This window comes from Malaclemys terrapin, chromosome 10 (genome assembly GCF_027887155.1).
Source record: "Malaclemys terrapin pileata isolate rMalTer1 chromosome 10, rMalTer1.hap1, whole genome shotgun sequence".
Lineage (NCBI taxonomy): Eukaryota > Metazoa > Chordata > Testudines > Emydidae > Malaclemys > Malaclemys terrapin.
Window position 1 is genome coordinate 85,901,779 of NC_071514.1, and position 26,075 is coordinate 85,927,853.

General features: G+C 43.1%; 1 protein-coding gene across 6 annotated transcripts in view; it reads left to right on the forward strand.

Moving 5' to 3' along the window:
* TNRC6A (trinucleotide repeat containing adaptor 6A) overlaps positions 1-26,075 on the forward strand; it is a 133,913-nt gene that overhangs the window by 48,893 nt on the left and 58,945 nt on the right. For 5 of the 6 annotated variants that reach the window (XM_054042858.1, XM_054042861.1, XM_054042862.1 and 2 more), the window contains exons 1-2: positions 7,279-7,421; positions 9,119-9,166. In XM_054042858.1, the coding sequence (XP_053898833.1) occupies positions 7,417-7,421; positions 9,119-9,166 (53 nt within the window). In that variant the 5' untranslated portion in view covers positions 7,279-7,416. Of the gene's footprint in view, positions 1-7,278; positions 7,422-9,118; positions 9,167-26,075 lie in introns of those variants that run through there. The other variant, XM_054042863.1, reaches the window with a different exon arrangement.

A 26,075-nucleotide genomic window follows, 5' to 3' on the forward strand; every position in this document is an offset into this window, starting at 1 on the left:
CCGTTCACTCTACCAGCAAGGCAGGCTGTATTCTAGCAGATGTCTGAGGACAATTGGGGGTCAAAATATATGTGACGGTCAGCTTGCTCGCTAGTCTAGGTGAGTCAGATTTTTGACAGGTCACAAAAATAGCTTTAATTTTTTCATTAGTACCAATGATGAGGTTAAAAACCAAATGAAGAGATTTTGCAGCTGGGCTGGTAAATGTTCATGACAGTTTTGCAAGAGGTTTTTCCCTTCACCAGCAAAACAACCACCTAGCTGCCTTCATTCTCGTTTTTCACAATCTCCTATGATAGCACAGTTGAAACTCTGCTTATTTCCATGTTAACAGTAGAAGAGTTTGGAAAAAAAATAAATTCCTGAATAGCACTGAAGGCATGTACAAGAATAATTGTTTCCTTGAACAGTAATTGTTCAAACTCCTAGGCTAGTTTGAAGTAATGCTTCAGAGCTAAATGCAGGAACTGCTGATAAGCAACCTTGTGGGTGACAGGGTTATTATGCACCAAAGTATTCCAGCAGTGGTGCAGGACGGCATGTATAGTAGGCTAATGTATCTGAACATATGAGGGGAAAAAAATATTGGTTTGTAGAGATGTAACTAGAGGAATGTTACATCCTCACTATTAGTCTGTCCGGCACAGCACTAAGCCCTTTCCACTTTAGCTGTTTTGGGTAAAAACCTATTATCTATTCTCACTATTTATTATATTCGCCATTGGCAATATTGTGTCTATGTCCTTGTGTGGTGTTACTGATCAGTGTAAAAAATTAGTAAGGTTTCAATATCTAACTAAACACAAGGATGTAAACATGTAAAATAAATTCTATGTACAAGTTTGAAAAATAGTTACAAATTAATCATATTAATAAATGTCCCAGTGTGTGTTCAAGGGACACAGCTTAAAATTAACCTTGTAAACAACCCCATTTCCTCAGCTGTCAGTATTAACACCTTAGATTGCTAAAAGTGAATTTTAAACATTGAAAAAAATCTCCCCAGAATCCACTTCTGCTGTGATGTCTATAGAAAATCAGTCAGTTAAAGCTGGGTAGATAAGGCTAGTTGGCAAAAACTTTCTAATATTTTTAATTGTAATTTTATATAGAGATATACAAAAACTATATATATTTGATTGTATTGCTCTTCCCCATCATCCATATAGGACTTGTCTTCCTGGGCCCTGAACCTAGGAGATATTCTGTGTGAATGGGCCTCTGAAATCCACGTGGCTCCTACCCATTTGGAGTCTGCTTGCACAGAATACCTTGTATGATCAAGGCCCTCGATTATAATATTTGGGAAAGGGAAACTATCTTCCTATGTGTTTGTACAATGGGCCTCTAGGCACTACAGTAATAGAATATAAATATATTACATCACAATAAATCAGTTTCCTGCTGTTATTTATGCTCTTTGTTTCCTTCCTATGTTTTCTGGGCTTGGATGATGAAAATCAAATCATTCCTGTTTTTTAATAGTCAGTTTCATTTTCACATTCTCACTGTTTCAATATTCTGGGTTAAAAACACAGCAGGACAATGTTATTGCACACAATAAATAAATAAATAAATTGTGTGCCATAACATGATGCCTTTGAGAATGCAATCAAAAATTGCATTGCACTGCAAACTTCTGATTTGCTATCCACTATAACCCCAACCCTCTCTTGGCATTACTGTTTTCCAGTTCTCTCCCTCCCTTTATTCCCCTTAATCCCTTTGACTAGTTTCATTTGCCTAAACTCATTTTTGAGGTAACTCCATTAAAGTCAGTGCAATTAAACTTGGATGAATTTGGCCATCTATTTTTTTGCATTCTTTATTTTCCACATCCAAGCCCCAGATGACTCTGTATACTTATTTGGATTATTATTTATTTAAGTATGCTTTTCACTTATCGAGGTTCATGCCCACAATGTGCTAGGTACTCTCCAAACAGTAAAGAAAATATAGTCCTTCTCCAAGGAGCCCACAATCTAAAGACTGACAAAAAGATGGGGGAAAGCTATGTAATACATTAGTAGCATGGTCAAGGGAGTGCTTGACTATGTCTCAGTAATGTTAAATTAACACCTTTTTTATATTAGTCCCAATTACTCCTCAAACATATGTCAGTACGCTGACTCCCCATTCTTTGTTGCATCCAACATAAGCTGGTTGTTCTCACTTTCAAGGCCCTCATGGTCTATCCCCACTCTGCTTATTTCTCATTGACTATCAAGATGCCTCTGGATGGCCCATAATGTCATCCTCCATCACTCTCTTGTTAAATTTTCAAATAAGCACCTCTGTGCTTTCTTCCACACTGCACTTCATTATTGGAAGAAGGAGCTCCCTGTGATTATCCACAAAGCTACTTCATTATTCAAAATTCTCCTTTTCCATGATGCCTATAAAAAACTTGACAGTGGATAGGCTGCGTATGGGGGGAGACCACTGCTTATCAGGCTGATCAATATTGTCTCATTTCCCCATTTGTCTGTCTGTCTTCTTGTTTTATACTTAGATTGTAAGCTCTTTAGAACAGGGACCATCTTTTTGTGTTTATACAGCACCTAGAACCATGGAGTCCTGGTCCATGACAAGGGCTCCTAGGCGCTGCGGTAATATAAATAATGTCCATAGTAGCATTTGTAGCAGAAAAGTCTTCAGGAATGACTTGAATGCAGAGAGAGTAGTGGATAGTGGCCATGCTGGTGAGCTTCCTTCTTTTCCATTTTTAGTACAATATGTTTTTTACCTCCTATTTTAATTGTCTTTTTTGAAAACACATTAACCCCTTCCTTTTTCTTATAGTCTTCATTTTTAGAGGGATTGCAGACTACTGTCTTACTTCTGATGCTTACCTAGTAAGTTAATACCGATTCCTCAAAATGTGTGTTCTGCCGCTGCGTTTTATACAGAGCTGAGCACACTGCCACTGCCCAGAAAATAAAACAATGGGCAGAAAAAATACTTAATGGAAATGGTGTATTGTTACTCTCCTAGCTACTTGCTTTGCATCTTCCTAGGTTGCTCAGGGAAGTGATAGTTTCTCTCTCTCTCTGATATTGGTGAGACATGGCTTGAAATTCTGTTCAATTCCAGTCACTTAAGTAACCTAATAATGTTGAGAAATTAGATCAAAACTACTCACATGGTGGCTGAAGGAACTGACTTATTAAGAGACAGTCTCCCTGTCCAAGTTGACTGCCATGGTGGCACTTGTGGTTCCATTACAGAATTACCATATTTTATACTGTGGCAGTAGTCTGTCTATTGCAATATTGAGATGATTGCGTTGTGTCCCAAAGGTATCTCAGGGCAATTTTATTGTCTTGCTGGATGCAGGACACAAGACAGTTCCCATTCAAAACTGGGATTTGTCCATCAAATATATGGCAACACAAGTTATGGAGATATCCTATCTCATAGAACTGGAAGGGACCCCAAAAGGTCATCAAATCCAGCCCCCTGCCTTCACTAGCAGGACCAAGTACTGATTTTTGCCCCAGAGCCCTAAGTAGCCCCCCTCAAGGACTGAACTTACAACCCTGGGTTTAACTGGCCAGTGCTCAAACCACTGAGCTATCCCTTCCCCGCAAGTTCCATAGGTCTGATGCTGCTGGGGTTCAGGCAGGTCTCATGTTCTTTATGTATATAAATAAGGAGATCTCTCATGGTGGGGGTTTCCTGCCCCAGAGATGGATTTCTTGCATGCACTGTGTGGTGATGTATCACCCTATAAATAGGCAGAATTAGATTGTTTTTAATATAATTTCAACATATACTATCTGTTTAAGCATTCTTTTGTATTTATTTAATATTTCACAGTTGCAGGAAATTAGGGGGGATCAGACAATAATTATTTAATGATAGTAGATATTGAGATTTAAAAAGTTAAAGCTTTATAACCCTTAAAACACAAAGTGTCAACATAAGAACGGCCATACTAGGACAGACCAATGGTCCATCTAGACCAGTATCCTGTCTTCCGACAGAGGCTAGTGCCAGATGCTTCAGAGGGAATGACAGAACAGAGCATTTACCGAGTGATCCATCCCCTGTTGTCAAGTCCCAGCTTCTGGTATCAGAGGCTTAGGGACACCTATAGCATGAGGTTGTGTCCCTGACCATCTTTGCTACTAGTCATTGAGGGACCTATCCTCCATGAACTTATCTAATTCTTTTCTTTTTTTTTTTAACACAGTTATATTTTGGGCCTTCACAACATCCCCTGATAATGAGTTCTGCAGGCTGATGGTGTGTTGTGTGAAGAAATGCTGCCTTATGTTTGTTTTAAACCTGCGGCCTATTAATTTCAGATGGTGACCCCTGGCCCTTGTGTTATGAGATAAATGATACTTCCGTATTCTTTTTCTCCACACCATTGATGATTTCATAGACTTATATCTCCCCTTAGTCATCTCTCTTCTAAGCTGAACAGCCCCAGCCTTTTTATGGAAGTATGTCCTCTTAGAGAAGCTGTTTTATACACGTAATCATTTTTGTTGCCCTTCTGTGTCCTTTTCTTAATTCTACAGCACATGTAGAATATTAGGGTTGGAAGAGACCTCAGGAGGTCATCTAGTCCAATCCCCTGCTCAAAGTAGGACCAACACCAACTAAATCATCCCAGCCAGGGCTTTGTCAAGCCTGACCTTAAAAACCTCTAAGGATGGAGATTCCACCATCTCCCTAGGTAACCCATTCCAGTGTTTCACCACCCTCCTAGTGAAATAGTGTTTCCTAATATCCAACCTAGACCTCCCCCACTGCAACTTGATACCATTGCTTCTTGTTCTGTCATCTGCCACCACTGAGAACAGCCGAGCTCCACCCTCTTTGGAACCCCCTTCAGGTAGTTGAAGCTGCTATCAAATCCCCCCTCACTCTTCTTTTCTGCAGACTAAATAACCTCAGTTCCCACAGCCTCTCCGCGTAAGTCATGTGCCCAGCCCCCTAATAATTTTCGTTGCCCTCTGCTGGACTCTATCCAATTTGTCCACATCCCTTCCGTGGGGGGGAGGAGGGGAGGCCAAAAGTGAACACAATACTCCAGGTGTGGCCTCACCAGTGTCAAATAGAGGGGAATAAGCACTTCCCTTGATCTGCTGGCAATTCTCCTACTAATGCAGCCCAATATGCCGTTGGCCTTCTTGGCAATGAGGGCACACTGCTGACTCATATCCAGCTTCTCATCCACCGTAATCCCCAGGTCCTTTTCTCCAGAACTGCTGCTTAGCCAGTCAGTTCCTAGCCTGTAGCAGTGCATGGGATTCTTCCTTCCTAAGTGCAGGACTCTACACTTGTCCTTGTTGAAATAAACAGTAAATATTCTTAAATCAAACTCTTACAAGTTTTCAAGCAGCATTTTTTTTTACTTTGCCTAGCTGTAAATTATGATTACTGTTGAAAATATTTTTTTCAGTTGTGTCTGTGTGAAATTGACATTTACAGAAAAAAAATCTAATTCTTCCACGTCTACCTCTAAAGTAGCAGTTCAAGTCACAGATTATGGGGGCGAGGGGGAGGGATTTACATAAGGGCTAGGGTTTGGCTCAGGTCCGGGAGGGGAGTTGTACTGTAGAGCTCACACTGTAAGGGTGGGTTGTAATGTCACCATGAAAGGGGGGGGGGGGGTCCTCTGCAGAAGGAGCTCTCTGTGATCCTGTCTACACAGGTAAGGATTTGCTGGTACAGACAGTAGGGCTTTTCCTGGCATGGCAGCGAATGTGGGTACAAAGCACTGGCAGGGAAGGGTGGGATTTTTTTCATACTCCTAACCTGCAGCATGAGTAAGAGTGGCGAGTTATATGGGCCTGTGGTACCCGTGCGCCAGCAAATTCAGGGCCTAGGGCCCAGCTCCAGCAATATTTGGGGCCGGGTCTCTCCCCTTGCCCTGCCTTCTGCCCCGTGCTCATCTCCCAGAGTGTCCCCCAGCCCTACTTGCCACCCTCACGTGTTTCCCCTGGAGCGTCCCTGCCTGCGCTGTGGGCAGCGGGTGGCTGCACTGTCGCTCCGCGCTGTGCTCCCATGGCGCACATGTGATGGCAGCTCCCCCTCCCCCTGGCACCCACCAAAGGGGAGATAAGGGGGCTTCCTGCACCTGAGAGGGGCCCGGCCCCTATGAGCACGTGCAGGGTCTGTGCTGGATGAGTGTCCTGCCGGGGGTGCAAAAGGGCTGAGGGGACTGTGGAGTCCTCCTCTCTGGCCCCAGCCCCAGGGCAGCCTGCCTGCACCCCAAACTTCTCATCCCCTGCCCCCCAACCCTCTGCCCCCCTGCATCTCATCCCCTGCCCCCCAACCCTCTGCCCCCCTGCATCTCATCCCCTGCACCCCAACCCTCTGCCCCCCTGCATCTCATCCCTGCCCCACCCCCTCGCCCCCCAACCCTCTGCCCCCCTGCATCTCATCCCCTGCACCCCAACTGTCTGCCCCCCCTGCATCTCATCCCTGCCCCACCCCCTCGCCCCCCAACCCTCTGCCCCCCTGCCTCTCATCCCCTGCACCCCAACTGTCTGCCCCCCCTGCATCTCATCCCTGCCCCACCCCCTCGCCCCCCAACCCTCTGCCCCCCTGCCTCTCATCCCCTGCACCCCAACTGTCTGCCCCCCCCTGCATCTCATCCCTGCCCCACCCCCTCGCCCCCCAACCCTCTGCCCCCCTGCATCTCATCCCCTGTACCCCAACTGTCTGCCCCCCCTGCATCCCAACCCTCTGCCCCAGCCTTGAGCTCCTCCCAAACGCCCCAGCCCTCACCTCCCCGCCCCTTGGCCCCACCCCGTTCATTTTGTTATGTGCACCAATATGCAGGGTCGGAACTTGGACCTGTTCTGGGCGCCACAAAAAAATCATACAAACCTGCCGCCCCGGGCATGAGGCCAGCCAAAGCTTTCCCTGTAGCCCCGGGCTGTGTGGCAGGGACGCCGGGAACCACGAGAGGCGGTGGTGGGACGCTCTCTATGGGGTAGTGTAGGGGGAGCCGGGGAAGGAGGGTCTTTGCAGGGGTTTTCTTTCTCTCGAGGAGGGGGGCCTCATGCTTTCTGTTCTCCTAGGCGGGTGTCCGCCCGGGGAGCTAGTGCTGATGTCCAGGGGGTGTCTCTTTGCGACGCAACCTTCGCCATTAGGGGTCTGGGGGGAGGGGTGTTCTCCGCTCTCTGGGTTGCTAGGGAGTTGCTAGGGCGCCATGTTGGGATATTTGGTGCCCCGGAAGTGATATCCCCGGCGGGATTTCTCTTCCGGTGCGGCGGGCCAGCGCCGGACCCGGCCAAGTTAGGACGGAGGCAGGAAATGGCGGCGACGCTGCTGCAGCAGCTGCCGGGCCCCCGAGCTCCACTGTGCCGGGCCCAGGCCGCCTAGAGAGCCGCCGAGCCAGCGCCGGGCCCGGGCCGCAGCCACCCCGGGCCGGACTCCGAGCACTTTACATACATGAGGTGATAGGCGGGGAGGTGTGAAGGGCGCGGAGCGGGGGGCGCTGGGACCGGGGGGCGCGGAGCGGGGGGCGCTGGGACCGGGGCCGGGGGGCGCGGAGCGGGGGGCGCTGGGGCCGGGGGGCGCGGAGCGGGGGGCGCTGGGACCGGGGCCGGGGGGCGCTGGGGCCGGGGGGCGCGGAGCGGGGGGCGCTGGGGCCGGGGGGCGCGGAGCGGGGGGCGCTGGGACCGGGGGCGCTGGGGGCGGGAGGGGCGGAGCGGGGGGCGCCGGGGGCGGGGGCGCCGGGACCGGGAGGCGGGGGGCGCCGGGGCCGGGAGGCGGGGGGGGCCGGGGCCGGGGGGCGCGGAGCGGGGGGCGCTGGGGCCGGGGGGCGCGGAGCGGGGGGCGCTGGGGGCGGGAGGGGCGGAGCGGGGGGCGCCGGGGGCGGGGGCGCCGGGACCGGGAGGCGGGGGGCGCCGGGGCCGGGAGGCGGGGGGGGCCGGGGCCGGGGGGCGCGGAGCGGGGGGCGCTGGGGCCGGGGGGCGCGGAGCGGGGGGCGCTGGGGGCGGGAGGGGCGGAGCGGGGGGCGCCGGGGGCGGGGGCGCCGGGACCGGGAGGCGGGGGGCGCCGGGGCCGGGAGGCGGGGGGGGCCGGGGCCGGGGGGCGCGGAGCGGGGGGCGCTGGGGGAGGCTGCGGAGCGGGTGGGGCGGGGGAGGGGGGAGCGCTGGGGCGGGGGACGGGATATGGGGCCGGGGGGGGAGTGGGACACTCGTCTTCATTTATTTCCGTGGCCTCGGAGAGCCCCTTGCCGGGCAGGGACGGGGCCAGCTGGGCGATGCGCCCCGTTGGCCGGGGTGTCCCGGTCTGCCTCCGAGTCCCGCCCTGGGCTGGGCTGCACGGCGGGTGCCCTCGGGCTGCGCCGCTGTTCGTGTCAGTGAACACGTCCCTGCTGCCGCTGGGTCCTGGGTGTAACCTGGTGAAAAGCATTTGAGAGTCTCTAGCTAGTGCTTCAGAGGGGCTGCCCAACCCGACCGAAACTGTGGCTGTGGTCAGGGGGAGAGGCGTGTTCCTCTGCTCCCCAACTCCGCTACCCGCCGGTGCCTGGCTCGCCTCCCCCAGACCCAGGGCTGTGCATGGGTAGTTTATTAGCCTCACACGCTAAGCAAGCGCTGTCAAAGTTTAAAGAAGAACGGATCTTGGGTTTCTGTGGGATAAAAAGCATCCGACACTTGCCCAGAATGGCGCTGGTCATGTGTTTGGGGTTTAATCTTCTGCCCTTGGTCCGGTGTTCCACTGTGTTGGAGGTTTGATCTCCTCCGTTCATGTGTCATTATTGTCTGGCCATAATTCAGAGTCAGGTCTCGGTGTAGCATACTGCTTATCTCTTGCCTTCTATTGATTTTTAGGTTAACACGGTTAAGCACCGTTTTTCCTCTTCCCTTTTTAATGGAAGAGACACTTACTATTTTTTGTGGTTTAACAAAAGGTTTTAAGGGAGTGTGAGGAAAAATAGATTGGTGTCTGTATGTTTTGCTCCATCCCTATTCTCCCTCTATCCCGAGATAAAAACCTATGGATACCTGTATTCAGAGATCATTGCTAACCTCTCCCCCATGAGGAACCAACACATGGAGAGATCAGTGTCTCTTTTAAATCCACCCCAATTATATTTGTTCTACTCTTCTGTTGACATGGTAACCAACATCCCTTTCTGTTCCAGAGAATTGGAAGCTAAAGCTACCAAAGAAGTTGAAAGAAAACTAAGCAGGTAAGACATGCATTTGAATTTATTTCTCTGATTCCAGGACAGGGTGGACCTAGAGTTCGTGTAGCTATTTTTTTCCTCTTCATGGAAACCAGCTCTGACTTTATCTGGAGCCTTAATTTCATGTTAGTTGCTAGAAAAATTGTTGAATTAAAAGTATAGCTCTTATAGATAGTGAAATCTTTCCATTGTTTCATTTGAAAATAATGTTTGCAAAGGTAAACTTCAGTGAAATCTACTCTGCTGCAAATGCCTGACTATAATAATTGTATGTGGCGTTGTAGCCGTTCTGATCTGAGGATATTAGAAAGACGAGGTGGGTGAGATAATATCTTTTATTGGACCAACTTCTGTTGGTGAGCGAGACAAGCTTTAGACCTTACCCAGAGCTCTTCTGTGTGAAGTTGGTCCAGTAAAGATATTAAATCATCCACATTGTGTCTGACTATAAACCTGTAACTTTCAAGATAATTAACTATGTAATAATTACATATTGAATTTTATAGTAAAAACCGTATCAATGCAAAATGTGTCCCCTTGCAAGATTTTTTTGTACTGCTTCAGATCACTTGTTTAATGTATGTATCTTATGACAAAACAAACTTTGTATCTGTGAATAATGTAAGCATTATACCTAGATGTACAGACACTCTTTTCTTAACCTATGTATTATATAATTTTAACATTAACGTTAATAAAAAAAAATTATATCTTTCTCTTCCACTTTAAGTTGTTGCCACTAGGAGTGCACAAATGAATGCAGGATTTTTTTTCAATACTGTGCAGTGAAGTGGCTTTTTGTTGTCAAGGAACTAGCCTTGCTCTTGAATTTAGAATAAACTGCATCTTACTAGGTAATTATTGGTTCCTTGTGTTCTTCATATGAAAGAGTGAAGGCATTGAATCTGCCATTAGTAAGTGATTTGTGTGTCCTAATGTGTTGGGAAGCCTGAGGAATGGGAATTCCAATACCAGCTACTTAGTTTATAGAAATATGAAGTATATACAAGTATTATATATTTCACTTCTGTGTTCAAGATGTTATTTCTTGCATATGTCTTATTCTGGCATGATGATATTCTTGCAGATTCTTAGTGTTCTTTGTACTTCATTTTTATCTTCTGTGTTTTTTCTCTTTCTGTCCCCTGTAGATTCAGTTAGACCCAAAAGAGGCTTTTGCTAGGCAAGGCTGAATGTTTTAAAATTCAGCCAAAACCTGAGTGCAACCTGCTGGAATGAAGTGTTAATTTCTTATGCTTTGTTGTTTACTCATGTTGTTCACTTTCAAGTTTCAGTTTGCTTTTTATAACAACATTGTGAAAGCTGAAGAGCTTTCTGATTCCTTGGTACACCTCATCTCTGTAATGTGTGTTCAGGAGCTGGCATTTTGCAGTTCTTGTTAAATAGTACTGTATTGAGGGAGATAAACTGTACCTTAGCTTCCAATTTATATTATGTAAAAACCTTAAGATAAAACTAGCATAGAATTCTTATCTTTCAGGGTCATTGTCAAATGGAGCCCACTTGACGGGAATGATTCTAAAGTTATAGAACTACATAAATTGTGGGGTTTTTTTGTCAAGTAAAGTTTAATGTTGCATGATTGCCATAGTGTGAGAGTGTAGAATACAATTGTCCGACAACACTGGGACGGCTTTAAGCATTTAAGACATTCTAAAGTGGATTTTCAAGTTAGTATTTAAATATCAGTTGTCTTCAGCGGACGCTTTTAATGTTACTCATCAAATCTGTACTGCAATCTTGAAGGGCGTTTCATCACACACACTACATAGCCTGGATACAAATTTAGTATATGACACATTTTAACTTTACTTAGTAGGTCACACAATCACTTCTGTGTTTGCTATGCAAGGTTATATGTCAAGAGGACTATTTCTTGGCAAAACATTCTTGAATTTCATTATGTAAGATTTGAGTGAACACACTAAGGTCCAGTCCACACTAGAAAAGGTAGATACAGCTTCTGGCAAAAATGTGCTTTTGCTGGCATAGCTTATAACAGTTCCCCAAACAAAATAAGTTGTATTGGCATAATGGTGTCAACACAAAGGCTTTTATCAGTCTAAAAATGACACAAAAATCACTCCCCTATCTAGAGTTATAATATTGGGAAAAGATTCTTGTTCAGACCTGGCCTTAGTAAAAGATGTTTAATGAATTGACTCCATAGTATGTTTGAGTCCTGTAATTAATTTAAATGGCTGCCAAATACGATTACAGAAGAATCACAATGAAGTGGTAGGCTTCAACATGAACTAATAGTAAACAAGTTTTAGTTTAATACATGTCAATTGGCTGCTTTTATATTGCTACTTATTAGATGTATTTTACTACCTTTACTTGATCATTACATAATTCTAGCAAGTCTCACTCTGAGATACGAGGGTCTGGGTACCAGGGAATGTACGATGCTTTTATTGTTTTAGAGTTCATTTTAGATCCTTATGTAACCTGATCTTATCTCTCTCCATTTTCTTAAAACTTTGTGGGAGCCTTTGTTTTCTGATTGTTGCTCAGTCCCTCAGCAGTGTTTGAATTAAATTCCCTTATGGTTATTCACAATTTTTAACTTTCAATCTTCTTCTTTCTTGGGCTTTGGTAAATCAGTGAAACCTTCAGTCCCCTTCTCCCACCAGTCTGTTTTTGGCCAACACACAGTAAATTAAGTATCAGAGGGGTAGCCGTGTTAGTCTGAATCTGTAAAAAGCAACAGAGGGTCCTGTGGCACCTTTGAGACTAACAGAAGTATTGGGAGCATAAGCTTTCATGGGTAAGAACCTCACTTCTTCAAATGCATCTTACCCACGAAAGCTTATGCTCCCAATACTTCTGTTAGTCTCAAAGGTGCCACAGGACTCTCTGTTGCTTTTTAGTAAATTTAAGTGATACTATTAAATGAATACTTGAGATATATTTGTTTTAAAAGCGAACATTCTACCTACTGTGAGAGCTTCACTTGGTAATGAGGGTCTCTGATCTCGCACCTCATTTTGAAGGTATTTTTAGTAAGTTTTTGGTACTGGGAAAGTAATGTGGCTTATAAGGGTTTGTAAGATTGTAGCAGGAATTGCTGAGGGTGACTGTGCAAAAAAAAAAAAAAAAAAAAAAAAAACCTGAATGAAATGAAGAGGAGGAGAGGTGCCAAGGCTAGAATCTATGTAGGTAAGAGACTGGAGTTGCTGCTGCTTGTCTCTTCCTGCACCCCGAAGATGCAGGGGGTGGCCAGAAGGGAGGATAAGTGAGGTGGTAAATGTTTCATAGTAGGAGCTGGGAGAGGAGTATTGAGTACTGCATAGAGAGGAACGAAAAGAGATCCAAAAAGAAAATCATAATTGTTAGATGTCACTCCCATCTGCTTTAAAAATCTCAACATTTCAATAACTGCTATTCTGTTGTCAACAGTTGTCAGCTTTTTAACACAAATTAGGCCATTTCATTTTCTTGCTAAGTAATGCCATTCAGCAAACACCTCACATTATTGTGATGTTTGTCCCTATTGGCAAAGCCTCTCTACGTTTAAAAGCCAGCTGTTTAAAAAATTCTTATGTAAAAGTTTCTTATTGGCTGGAATCAACTTAAAAATACCAAACCTACATTTTTGGAATGGAATGTTCGGAATGGATGCCTGCCCTCTCCGTTTCAGGATTTGCTCCTTTATGCTATATCTGACTGTCCTCCAGATTAGCCCATGAACTTTAGTCCTCCATTTTAAAGACAGAGTATCTGTTTTAAAACATGGAGCTAATTAGAAGTGCAGTGCCTCTCAACCACAGGTGCATTTGTTTGTTACTCAGTCTCCATTCTTTTGATATTTTGTCTGTGCTGGCCCCCGTCCTGCAAGCATTTATGCACATGCTTAACTTTAAGCACATGAGCAGTCATGTTCAAGTCAATGACCCTGCTTTGACAAAAATGATGTGGTTTTTCAGTCATGTTAGCTTAACATGATAGGAGAGTCCTCTTAACTCTGGCAGGCTAACACAAGGATAAAAGATATTGGCCTGTGTTTTAACAAGCATTAAGAGAGCTTTCCAGCCATTTGGCCGAGCTTGTGAAGAAGGCATTATGCTCAGCTTGATGGCATTTCTCTTATCTGAAATGTGATAACTTTTGAAAGCTGCATCTGATCAATTCCAAAATTTCAGGGAATGGTCTTGGCATCAATGGCTAGAACCCTATTAATTTAGGAAGAAACGAGGAACACATGGAGCACTTGCCATCTGTTTAGCACTACTACAGCTTCAAGCACCTCTGCAATTGTCAATAGATCAAACAACTGGTTGGCACCCGTTAACATAGTCCAGCAGAATATTCCATCTCATACCTGCCCATCCCGACAATTTAACACGTTGACTGATTTATCTCCCAGACAGATGATGATGATGGGTGGGGAATGGGGAGCTGCACACAGTCTCTAGTATCAGGGGGGCAGGAATGGGAGTGCACAGAGCTACTGCTGAGGGGGGGAAACTGGGGAACCCTGTCATGCGAGGATGTGGAAATGGAGGATCCCTATGGCAGGGAGACACTGGGGAGAGTTGCAAGGAGCCTCAGAAATAAAGGTGGATGAGAAGGTGGCATGCAGGGACTTTGTGGGGTGGAATGGAGGAATTCAAGGAGCCTCTGACGTGTGAAAACAAGGCTCAAATAAGCTACAAAGTGTGTGAGCCGCTAGTGTTAAATTAAGTAGGTAGAACTAACATGATGGACAAAGAAGGTGTGATTTTTTTTTTTTTTTTTTTTAATCAACACAGCCCATCAATGTGACTTTTAACAGTCCTAAAGTTAAATACAATAACTAAAGTTAAATGCATAAATGTTTATAAGATGGGAACTTAAATTATAAGCTGTCAGGCATTGATATTGCTTTACAGGCAGGATAACAGTACATTTTTGTTGATGGAAGTTTATTGAAACTTTCTGCATGCTGCTGGTCCAGCCTGACTGATAACCGTCACTTAGGGAATCAAAATTTGGACTGTCATAGGTGGTAGTTGGTTTTTTTTAAATGTCGAGTTAAGGATCTCAATTCACAATCTGCACAACCTCTTCAAAATGTTTAGTCTTGGGACTAAATGCCACACATTAGCATTCCATCATATCAGCTGTAGTTCATGTTTTGAATTACTCTGATTAGCATATCAATTTGCTACACGTTTTATTGTTTTGTATGGGGTTGTTAAACATCACTCATTATTCAATGTGTTCAACACTGACTGCTATATTGTTGAACAGGTAATGTGCAACAGAACATCATGCAACAGCTGTGTATTGTTAATTGGAATACTATGTCCCTAAAAACTAGAATGGAGGAGTTTAATCTTTGTAAAAATCAGAAAACTGTTAAGGAGTGAGTGCTCATGTAAATAAATGGTTAATTTGAAATCAGTAGGGTGGTGGACACTATATATGTCAGATATTCAAGGAACCTTACAATTCTTCTAACTTAAGAAATCACCATGGACTCTATTTGGGAAGTGATGTTTTATTTCCCAAGTCATCTTCTGGAACTGAGAATGCGGATTAAATGGCTTGAAATAAATCGGCAGTATTTTTAACTAGAAACAATAATTTTATTCTTGGAAACAAAAACAAACAAAAAAGCAAAATTACAGCAGGCAATTCACAAAGCACTCATCCTTCTATCTGTGTTTCCATTCCAAAGATCGCAGTTGGAAAAACTTCTGGTCTACGCTAGTTGCAACCCTATCCTGGTTCTGGGAGGGTGGGTGTTTTTTATCCAAATCAGTTATCCCAACAGACTTGGTCCAAAGCTATTGTACTAAATCCCCACTCTGTGTCTTAAGGTCTGTCTACAAAGCAATGAGAAACCTGCAATAGTGAGTCTCAGAGCCCAGGTCAGCTGACTCGGGCTCACAGGACTCAGGCTGCGGGGTTGAAAATAGCAGTGTAGACGTTCTGGCTCGGGCTAGAATCCAGACTCTGAAACCCCATGATCGGGGAGGTCTCAGAGCCTGGGCTTTAGCCCAAGCCAGAACATCTACATTGCTGTTTTTAGTCCTGCAGCCCGAGCCCTGTGATGCAAAGTCATTTGACTCAAGCTCTGAGACTCGTTGCCCCACGTCTTTTATTGCAGTGTCGTCATACTTTTAGATTCTAGCAAATAAGAGCAACCAACCATGGTTTTCTCATCCACTTTAGAGAAAACAAATGAAAGGGGGCTGACCAAAAAAAGGAATAACCTTGGCAATGAGGTGACTGGTTAGCTATTTCTGTTCCTTAAAAAAAGTCCTCATGATACCATGGTTTCCATTTGGCAGCTTGAGAAGGATATGAAGGAGTAAAGGGAACCTCCCACTTGTCCTGTTCCAGGAGCTTCACTTTTACAACCCTCACAGGCAAAATGATTAACATGGCTACAATGAGCATGGTTGTTCTCAGGCCACAAGTAAATGTCTAAATGTCCCTGGAAAGTAACTCTTGTACTCTTACTAAACTAGGGAAGGAAAAATGTATCCCTTCACATGGACCTAGACAGGAGATGCAGTATTCTCTTTTTTGGCTCTGCTGCAGTAAAATCATAGTATTCTACAGAGAGAATGGTTTGACACTGAACTGGGGTTCACGAGAGTTGGGTTCAGTTCCTGAATCTCCTACAGATTTTTCTGTCTGACCATGGACTAGTGAATTAATCTCTCGGTGCCTCAGTTCTTTATCTGTTAAATGGGGGTATCAGTCCATTATTCACACAAGCAGTCTGTCTTGTCTATTTGGATGTAAACTCTTTAAGGCAGGGACAGTCTTTTATTATGTATTTTGTAGAGCCACTAACACAACGGGGCACCAGGTGCTGTTGTAAAACTAATATGCCAGAACTCTGGCACACTCATGCTGATGTTGCTAATGTTTATGGAGCACATAGAGATGAATTCTGCATCTGAGAAATGGGAAAGAATGGTGTTTGCCAAATGGACAGCTTTGATAGGGAAAATCATTCAAGTTTCAAGTTTCTGAGGCGTTATTACACAGTATTGAGAATTTAAAGCAAAATAAATCAAAACTAAGTAGTTAATCCTTATTTACAGGATTCTTAACATCTGCATTGAAATGATATTTATAGGTTTCATGATTAGCTATAGTTGCTGTCCTACAACTAACTTTCTTACCAAACCTTTGACTTTATTTACATTTATATATGCACACACGCACAGACACAGATTGTCACTTATTTACAGTATCTTATGAGTGAGTGTTTTAACTCTTCACCTGATATGCAAAATTGCAGTTCTTTGAATTGTCAAAGAGACTCTTTCAATTTAGCACCAAAGCTTTGGTGTTTTTTAAATCTAGTGTGACTTTGTGTTCCATGTGGTTCTTTGGGTTTTTGATTGGGATGTTTTTCTTTTGTGGGTGTTGAAGTAAGCTGTTTTTAAGCAAAGTTTACTAAGTTTCTTTTAGTTATGAATACGTTTTACATGTTGTAGGAAAGATGATCACTTTTGAGCAGAGTGATTGAGAGAGTGGCATTTTTGTTGCTGAAAGATAAGATTACACTGTGTTTCAGAAGTTTTTATAATGGAATATTCCCCCCCACACACACACTATTGACACTCTAGGTAAATATAGGAGAAATATCCAGAATATAAGGTCTAAATAATTTAAGTGATTTGACATCAAAAATTCCAAATTTCTGGTTGGATGTAGGTCTTATGTATATGCTAAATGTCTGTTACACAAACGATTACCCTTTAAGTGGATGTAAATTCCAAGACCCTTTAATGTAAAAGTGCAGTCAACTTAAAAATAGTACTTATGCCTGAAAATGTTACATCTACTGTCATGAGATATACCTCAGATTATTATAACTGAAAAAAAATGATCTGACAGAACGGCAGATCATTGCGAAAAGGTGTCTGTGACCTATGAATAGTATTAATGGCACTTGCTGGCATATTTTGAACCCAAAATATAGCAATGCCTTTGGTGTCTGGTCACAGTCTAGAATGAGCTGTTAGTTCAACAGATGGTGTTAGCCCCCAATTAATCAAATATCTCACTTCCATAGAACTACACAGGTTTTCCAGAGAGCTGCAATTAGACTGGCTTGTAGAATAGGTCAGTACAAATTTACTTCGTATTTTTAAAGTTCTGGACAAAATATTAATGATGTTAAGTAAACGATCAATAGCGTTAACTTTCTGCTAAACTAATTTAATATTGGCTATTTTGACAAAAAGGCAAATTATTTGTAAACTAGAAAACCATCTACAGAAAGAAGCTAGAGCACAAAACAATGTGCAATTTAAACTGAAAATTCATACAATAGAATATCAGCGTTACGGACACCTCTGAAATGGAGGTTGTCCGTAACTCTGAACAAGAGATTACGGATTTCAGCCACTGGGGCAGGGGGTTGGGGCTGCAGCCACAGGATGGGGGAGATAAGTGTGTGTGTGTGGGGGGGGGTAGTTGGGGCTTCTGACCCTTGGGGCATGAGGGCTGCAGGCGGGGGGCTCAGGATTTCTGCCCCATGGGAGCAACAGGGTTCAGGGCTTTAGGTCAGGGAGAATCACTGGGGCTCGGGGCTCCGTTTGGCCCCGTTCTCAGTTTCGGGGAGGGGAGGGGGGTGCGACGCCAGGGCTCAGAGTTTTAACTATGAGGGGGAGAGCTGGGGCTGAAACTGGTTCTCCCCTTGTAGCTCAAGCCCTAGTGCCTCCCACAGGGCTGAAGTTGACAATGGAGCCACAGGGCTGAAGCGCTGAGTTCCAGCACCCTCAACAGAGCTGAAGCCAACAGTGGAGCCGCGAGTCTGAAGCACGGAGCTCCGGCACCCCCAGCAGGGCTGAAGCTGGGAGTGGAGCTGCGGGGCTGAAGCTCCAAGCCCCAGCATTCCCCCTGGTCTAAAGCCCTGCACCCCCAGTGCTCCCGAGGGTCAGAAATCCCGAGGCTCTTCTTCCCCCTCCCTCCCGCCCGGAGCACTCACCACCACCGCCCAGAGCTGCAGCCCCAACCCCCGTGGCTGAAGCCCCGAACTGCTGTGCCCTCGTGCAGGGCTGAAGCCCTGAGCCCCCCCGTTCTTCCCCCACTCTCGGTCTAAAGCCTTGGGCCCTGGTGCTCCTGAGAGTCAGAAGCCCCCCATGCCCCCCAACCGCTGTGGCTGGATCCCTGAGCCCCAGGACTAAAGCCCCAAGGCAGTACAGTATTTGCTGTTGGAGGGGGAGGGTGTGGTTTTTCTGCGCTGCTGCCTGATACGTTACTTCCGGTTCCACGGGGAGTCCGGTTGACCAGTAAGTCAACTCTAGTGTTTGTGTCTTTGAGGTTCTACTGTACTGCGTTTTAGGTTATGCTTCAGAATAAGCTTTTTAGTAGCAGTATATCCAGTGCCTTATGTACTGACATGTGTAGACTGATGCATATCCTGTCAGGGTATTGGACTGATAAATTTCTTCTTACCCTAGGAAGTCTAGTTAATACATGGCCAGTTGAGTGGCTGGTAGCTAGTTGTCATCTCTTCTTCTCTCACTCCCAATCCCAAAATTTCCCCTCATTTGGGACTAGTGGGACAGTTTTACATTTAATATATATTTGCTTGCAGAAGGACATAATAATGAGAACACGATAATCAGAGGTATACGTTCGTAGCATTTTGAAGTAGTTCACAATGAACCTAATAAAACATGTTGGTAGAATTCCATCACAGGTAGAAGACTTCTAAAAACATCTGCTGGTGATGTTAGTAAAGAATCTTTTAAAATGAACTAGCACCACCTTGTGGGATTGTTGTGACTTTACTTTAGACTTGGCAGTGCTCTTTCTTCAGTCATCTGCTTCACTTGCAAGCTCCTAATTTGAACATATTTTGAACACGGAGGTAATGCTAACAACCTCAAGATATACGTGTGTGGTTCTTTCTCAGATGAAATTGTAATGTTTTTTTCTATTTAGCATAACCCTTTAGAAGCTTGAAACTGAACTTTCTTAATGCATTTGTCTATCACACATGCAAAGTAATTTGTTACAGAGTTAGAGTGATGGGTAACTAATGCTATTAGTAAAATGGTGACTCATTTGTTCTGAAAAGGGAAAAAACCTCAAACTGAAGGAGATAAGGACAAATTTTGGCTCGCCAGCCAGCCTTCATAGTATCCTTTTAAAAATAATCTCTTAAGTGAGTTCACGTGTATTAATGTATTGCCCATTAGAATAGTGACCATTGGTCCCTAGAAAGCTGCTAGTTCTCACATCAGTATTAAAATCAGCAGGGTGTAAGAAGTATACTTTTTTCAGTATTTCACTGCAAGTTAAATATACACACGCAACCTATTAGTGCAGTTGTATGGCTGAGATTTTAATGATACAAAATTCAGAGGCAAGTTTCATCAATAACTATTAATGTCTGACTGCATGATTAAAAATTCAAGCTTTGTATTGCATAACATCTCCTTTTTTATATAATAACCGCACTTAGAGCGTCAGGAACATTAACTAGTGAATCCTCATTACATTTCTGAGGATCGTAGGTAAATATTCCTGTTTTACAGATGGAAAACTAGAATACAGAAGCTAAAGAGACACTGTCAAGTTAATTTAGCCCTATAGTTTTTTACGAAATCTAACCTAGTCTTTATGGACCCGAGATTGATACAAATATTTTCATGACCTAATATATATATATTTTTTAAATCAAATGTTGATCAGATATACGCATTCTCCTGAATGTTTGCAGCCCAGAAATTACGGCATTTTTCTGGTGTGTGACCCAGAAAATGAATGTGATTAAACAAAAACTAAAACTGGAGTCATCTGTTTTCATTGTCCAAAATGAGCCATTCTTTTTTAGGGGACAGATCTGAGGAATTGCCCCAGATTGAGGTGTCAGTAGAGGAGGTTTGGGAATAAGTTGAAAAATTAAACAGTAATAAGTCACCAGAACAAGATGGTATTCACCCAAAAGTTCTGAAGGAACTCGAATATGGAATAGTAGAACTATTAACTATAGTATGTAACCTATTGCTTAAATCAGCCTCTGTACCAAATGACTGAAGAATAGCTAATGTAATCCCCCTCCCTTTTTTTTTTTTTTAATTAAAGGCTCCAGAGGCAATCCTGCCAGTTAGAGATCGATAAGCCTAACTTGACTACTAAGCAGATTGGTTAGAATTATAGTAAAGAACAGAATTATCAGACACATAGATGGACATGATTTGTTGGGGAAGAGTCAACACAGCTTTTGTAAAGGGACATCATGCCTCACCAATCTATTAGAATTCTTTGAGGGAGTTAGGAAGCATGCTGCAAGGGTGATCCAGTGGATATTGGTGTACTTGGACTTTCAGAAAGCCTTTGGAAAGTTCCCTCACCAAAGACTCTTAAGCAGAGTAAGCAGTCATGGGATAAGAGGGAAGATCCCCTCATAGATTAGTAACTGATTAAAAGATAGGAAACAAAGGGTAGGAATAAGTGGTCAGTTTTCAGAATGGAGAGAGGTAAATAGCCATGTCTCCCAAGTATCTGTACTGGGATCAGTGCTGTTCAACGTATTCAGAAATTATGTGGAAAAAGGGGTAAACAGGCGACAAAATTTGCAGATGATACAAAATTACTCAAGATTGTAACTCTTCACAGCTTTGAACTGAACTAAGGGATCTCACAAAATTGGGTGACTGGGCAACAAAATGGTAGATGAAATTCAGTGTTGATAAATTCAAACTAATGCCTATTGGGAAACATTATCCCAGCTATACCTACAAAATGATGAGTTCTAAATTAGCTGTTATCACTCAAGAAAGAGATCTTGGGGTCATCGTGGATAGTTCTCTGAAAACATCCACTCAATGGGCAGTGGCAATCAGAAAAGCTAAAAGGGTTAAGGACCATTAGGAAAAGGGTAGATATTAAGACAGAAAATATCATTGTGCCACTAGATAAATCCATGGTTTGCCCACAACTTGAATAATGCATGTAGTTCTGGTCATCCCCACTCAAAAAAAAAAAAAAAAAAAAAAAGATATATTAGAATTGGAAAAGGTACAAAGAAAGTTATCGAAAATGAAGAGGGATTTAGAACAGCTTCCACATGAGGAGAGGTTGAAAAGATTCAGCTTAGAAAAAAGATGACTAAGAGGAGAGATGATAGAGGTCTGTAAAATCATGAATAATGTGGGGAGAAAGTGAATAGGGAAATATTATTTATTCCTTCACATAACACAAGAACCAGGGTCACCCAATAAAATTAATAGGCCACAGGTTTAAAACAAACATAAGGAAGAAGTACTTCCTCACACAACCACAGTCAGCCTGTGAAACTTGTCAGGATGTTGTGAAGGCTTAAAGTATAACTGGGTTCAGAATAGAATTAGGTAAATTCATAGAGAACAGGTCAGTCAATGGCTATTAGCTAACTGAGATGGTCAGGGATGCAACCCCATGCTCTGGGTGTGCCTAAGTCTCTGACAGAAACTGGGACTGAGCAACAGAATGGGTTACTTAATAATTCCATCTAAAGCATCTCGCTCCGGCCACTGTTGGAAAACAGAATATTGGGCTAGATGGACCGTTGGTTGACCCACTATGGCCGTTCTTAACGAAGGGCAAAAGTTAAAGAACATTAATTGTGAGAAGTAAAGATCCTTTCAGTTGCAGTGGCCTATAGTGTTGGTGGTAACACAGGTAAAAAGGACACTTGTTTTCAGAAAATGGTTTTTAATTTGATATCCTTCTTTTCAGTTACTTACCAAAGATAATACAATGAGTAAATGGCACAGCTTTTGACTAGATTTGAAATCCTTGGATTTCACTCGTGAGTTTAGGCCCATAAACCACTCTGTCTCTCACCAAAGGAACACATCTTTGTGGGGCGTGATTTACACTAAAAATTTAGATCAACATCTCTGTCACTTAGGGTTGTAAATGCCATAGTTAAGCAGACCTAACCCCAGTGTAGATGTGGCTAGATCAATAGAAGAATTATTCCATCAGCCTAGCCTACCGCTGCTTGGGAATTACCTGCTTGGGAATTACCAGAAAAACCCCTTCTGTCAATGTCAGAAGCATCTACTCGACGGCACTACAGCGGCATAGCTGCCACCCTGCATCACCCATAGTGTAGACACTGCCTTAGAAGGGGGGTAAAAAGGCTCAGTTGGTGCTTTGAAAATGGCTCAATCTATAACTAAACCTGAGGTTGACCTAGCTAAGTCAAGGAGGGGTGTAAAAAATTCACACCCTGAGATTCAAAGTTCAGCTGACCTAACCCCTGTATAGAATTCTTCTGTTGACCTAGCTACCATCTGTTGAGGGGGTGGTTTAACTAGAGTGATGGGGAAACACTTTCTGTCACAGTAGCAAGTGTCTACAGTCCAGCTGCAGCGCGTAGTTGTGCTGCCATAGCGTCTGTAGCATAGACATAGCCTAGGTTGAACAAAGAGCCAATAATTCTGAATTCTCGTTTGTATTTTCTTGTATGAACCGGATTTATGTTGAGTGAGGTATAATTACTGAGGCTACAAAAATCTGATTGTCCGTTTTGGAATTAAATTAACTGACACACTTATCTGGCACTCTGTACTCGTAATTATACAGATAGTAGCAGCTTCCTTTTTCTCCTCAAACAGAGTATAGTCATCAAATTTAAAGGATCCCTCCTGAAAGGAAAATCCATTTATATTTGCTCTCAATTGTCTTTTAAGATAGGATATTTAAATGGAAGGTCTTTGCTTCGGTCTGAAATTTGAATTTGGTATAGTCTGGGTATTTCATGTTCAGTTGGTCTAAATTGAAAAAATAAGGTTTGCATTTCAATTAAGACCATTAACTTTGAATATATTCAATCAGTTTATGTAGTAGGAAAAGGAAATTCCCCATACATACATATATACATTTTAAAAATGTGTGGATGTGAAAATAATATAAGCAGAATTCTATATTTCTCATAAGAACAGCCGTACTGGGTCAGACCAAAGGTCCATGTAGCCCAGTGTCCTGTCTTCGGACAGTGACCAATGCCTGGTGCCCCAGAGGGAATGAACAGAACAGGAAATCATCAAGTGATTCATTCTCTGTCGCCCATTCCCAGCTTCTAGCAAACAGAGGCTAGGGACACCATCCCTGCCTATCCTGGTTAATAGCCATTGATGGACCTATTCTCCGGAATTTATCTAGTACTTTTTTTTTTGAACCCTGTTATAGTCTTGACCTTTACAACATCCTCTGGCAAGGAGTTCCACAGGTTGAGTGTGCGTTGTGTGAACATATGAACCAGAATTAAATATATTGAGTTCCTGTTTTTTGTATGCCTTACTTAGCTGGAAGATCCAAGAATACAACTATGATGCTTCTCTGAGCACCTCTGCCATATTAAGTCAGTGGGAGAAATGTGATCAGTGAAAGAAACTAGTTTGCTTCTTAGCTTTACATCTTGCTGTTAAAATTACTTTCTGTGGCATTTCTTGTACAGTAGAAAGTAATGAAACTAAAGATGACACTTTGCGCACACACATAAATGTCAGGTATCAGGGGGTAGCCGTGTTAGTCTGTATCCACAGAAACAACGATAAGTCCGGTGGCACCTTAAAGACTAACAGATTTATTTGGGCATAAGCTTTCGTGGGTAAAATGAGGTTTTTTTATCCACAAAAGCTTATGCTCAAATAAATAAATGCTAAGTGCTATTCAGACATTACCAGCTATTAATATCTGAAGTCATGGGGTGGGAAATAGTTGTGATAACACTTTCACTTCTTGAGGGGCAGTGTTAAAAATAGTTTGCCATTTATTTTAATGTTGTTGTGTTCTGAGATATAAGTGTTATGTTTCTTCTGTTGATAGAGGCACACACTACATGTTGTGCATTGCTGGAGAAGTGACATGAGGGCCAAACAGGATCTCACATATTACAGTATTTTTCACAGGTTGTGGCTTCCAGAATCAATTCCTTTAAATAGATAAAAACGGAGTGTGTAAATGTTGATGTTTTAGGAATTTTAAGATTGCTGTGTTGAAAGTGAGTCTGTGGCAAAGCATTCTTACTATATTACTGCATTAGTCATCCGTATTCAAGATGAGGCTCAGAATTGCAGAGTAAAACGGTAATGTTATTTAATGCAGGTTTGGTGCCAGGTTGACTAACCTAATTTCATTCACCTTTGTTGTACCTACTTTCTCACTAGGAATATTTTTGCTTTGAAAACAATATTCAGGATGAAGCTTACTCTTTAAAGTGCATATGCATTTTACTCTGTGTTGCTTTCCTAAAACCTGAATGACTCTTTCAAATCAGTGATCTCTGCAGTTGGTACAATACTAAAAAATTCTGGTACAAACCCCTGGGTTATTTAGCTATTTCCTTTACACTTTATTAAGATGAACTTGCCAGGTTAATAAAATATTGTAAATATAATATGCTGCAGGAACAGACAGGCACATCAAGTGGGCATCATGCAGTGTTGGCAGGTTGATTACATAATACTGCTTATACACAAGGGAGATCTTATCAAAGAAGTATCTTTCTGAATTAACAATTAGTGAATTTTAATTTTCTTCTGCAAAATAAAATGTAAATGTATTTCATATCCTGGAAAAAATAAAAGCTACTGATACTATCTAGAAGTTAGTTTTCTTAGAATAGACTGACTTCTGACCTGTGTGCTTTCTCCATTAGCTGCCATAGCAACTAGTCTGGGCTGAAAAATAAATTCACTGAACCAAGTCCAACTGAAGATCAGGGCAGGAGCTTTAGATATAGCCAGAAATGCAGTGTGCGCAAGTACATGGTGATGCACAAATGTGGCTTTGATTTCTACTTTTAACTGTGCTGTTTCTTCTGCAGCTCTATGGTGGATCATTATCTCCTACTCTTAGAGCAGCGTAAGAGCTGCTCTCATTTAAACTGCCCTGCCCTGTAGCAGTCACAGAAAGCAGAAAATAGACAAAGCTCAGTGTGTTTGTCCCTCCTTTCTCCTCCCCCCCCCCAACCATGCCCCTCTTTTTGTAGCCTCACCTGTTTTCCCTGGTATGCTCACATTGAGGAGGGTGTTAGACTTATGAACACGTATATCAGCCTTCTGCCATTGCAGAGCTCATCTTTGCAGCAAGCAGACCTATGACCAAATTATATGAATGGTAAAGTACAGAATGGCCATGCTGCACCCTTATGGTCCAGCACAGGTCTGGGACTTGCAAGTGTTAAGTGCAGACAAATATTACATATGCCTTTGTTTTGAGATCTTCATGTGTCTTATCCAAGAACATACATTTTCTCTTGCTTCTTTAACCTGAGCTGTCTTGTGTAAAAGTAGAAATAACACTCACTCTGTCAAAAATCTTGACTGACAGCAAGATTGCCTGGCCCGTAAGCAGTATTTTAAAGAGAAAAGATTGTGTACTGTGTTGTACTTCCATGTGTGGGGAAAAGGCTAGAACTATTCACCCATACTTTTCCAAAGCACTCTAGAGCCCTGTATCTGCTAGAACATTTTGACATTGTGAGCAATAAGTACATGTGTAACACACCACGTGTGCTCACAAGTACTTGCAACAGGCGTCCTATAAGTGATAGAGAGGGAGAAGATTGGTGCACAAGAAAATAATGCTGTTTCAAATTTAAGGAAGTACTATGAAAGAAGGAATAAGAAGTGAAGGGGGCCTTGAAAACAGGGACAAGATCTTAAGTTTGATGCAAAAGGAGAGAAGATTCTAATGAAACAACTTGAATGTTCCACCACTATTGACACCTTCAGCATTGAAAAGAAAGCAGTTTGTCGTCTTGTAGCTTTTATTAAACAATTCTCATATTACAGAAGTTGTCTGGTCATAATATGATCCTGGTTGTGCTTGGAGCTATACACAGAGGTACACGATTCCTGCTCCAAAGAACTTCTGTTCTATGGAGACTATTAAAAAGAATGGGAAAGGAGGGGAAATTATTATTTGT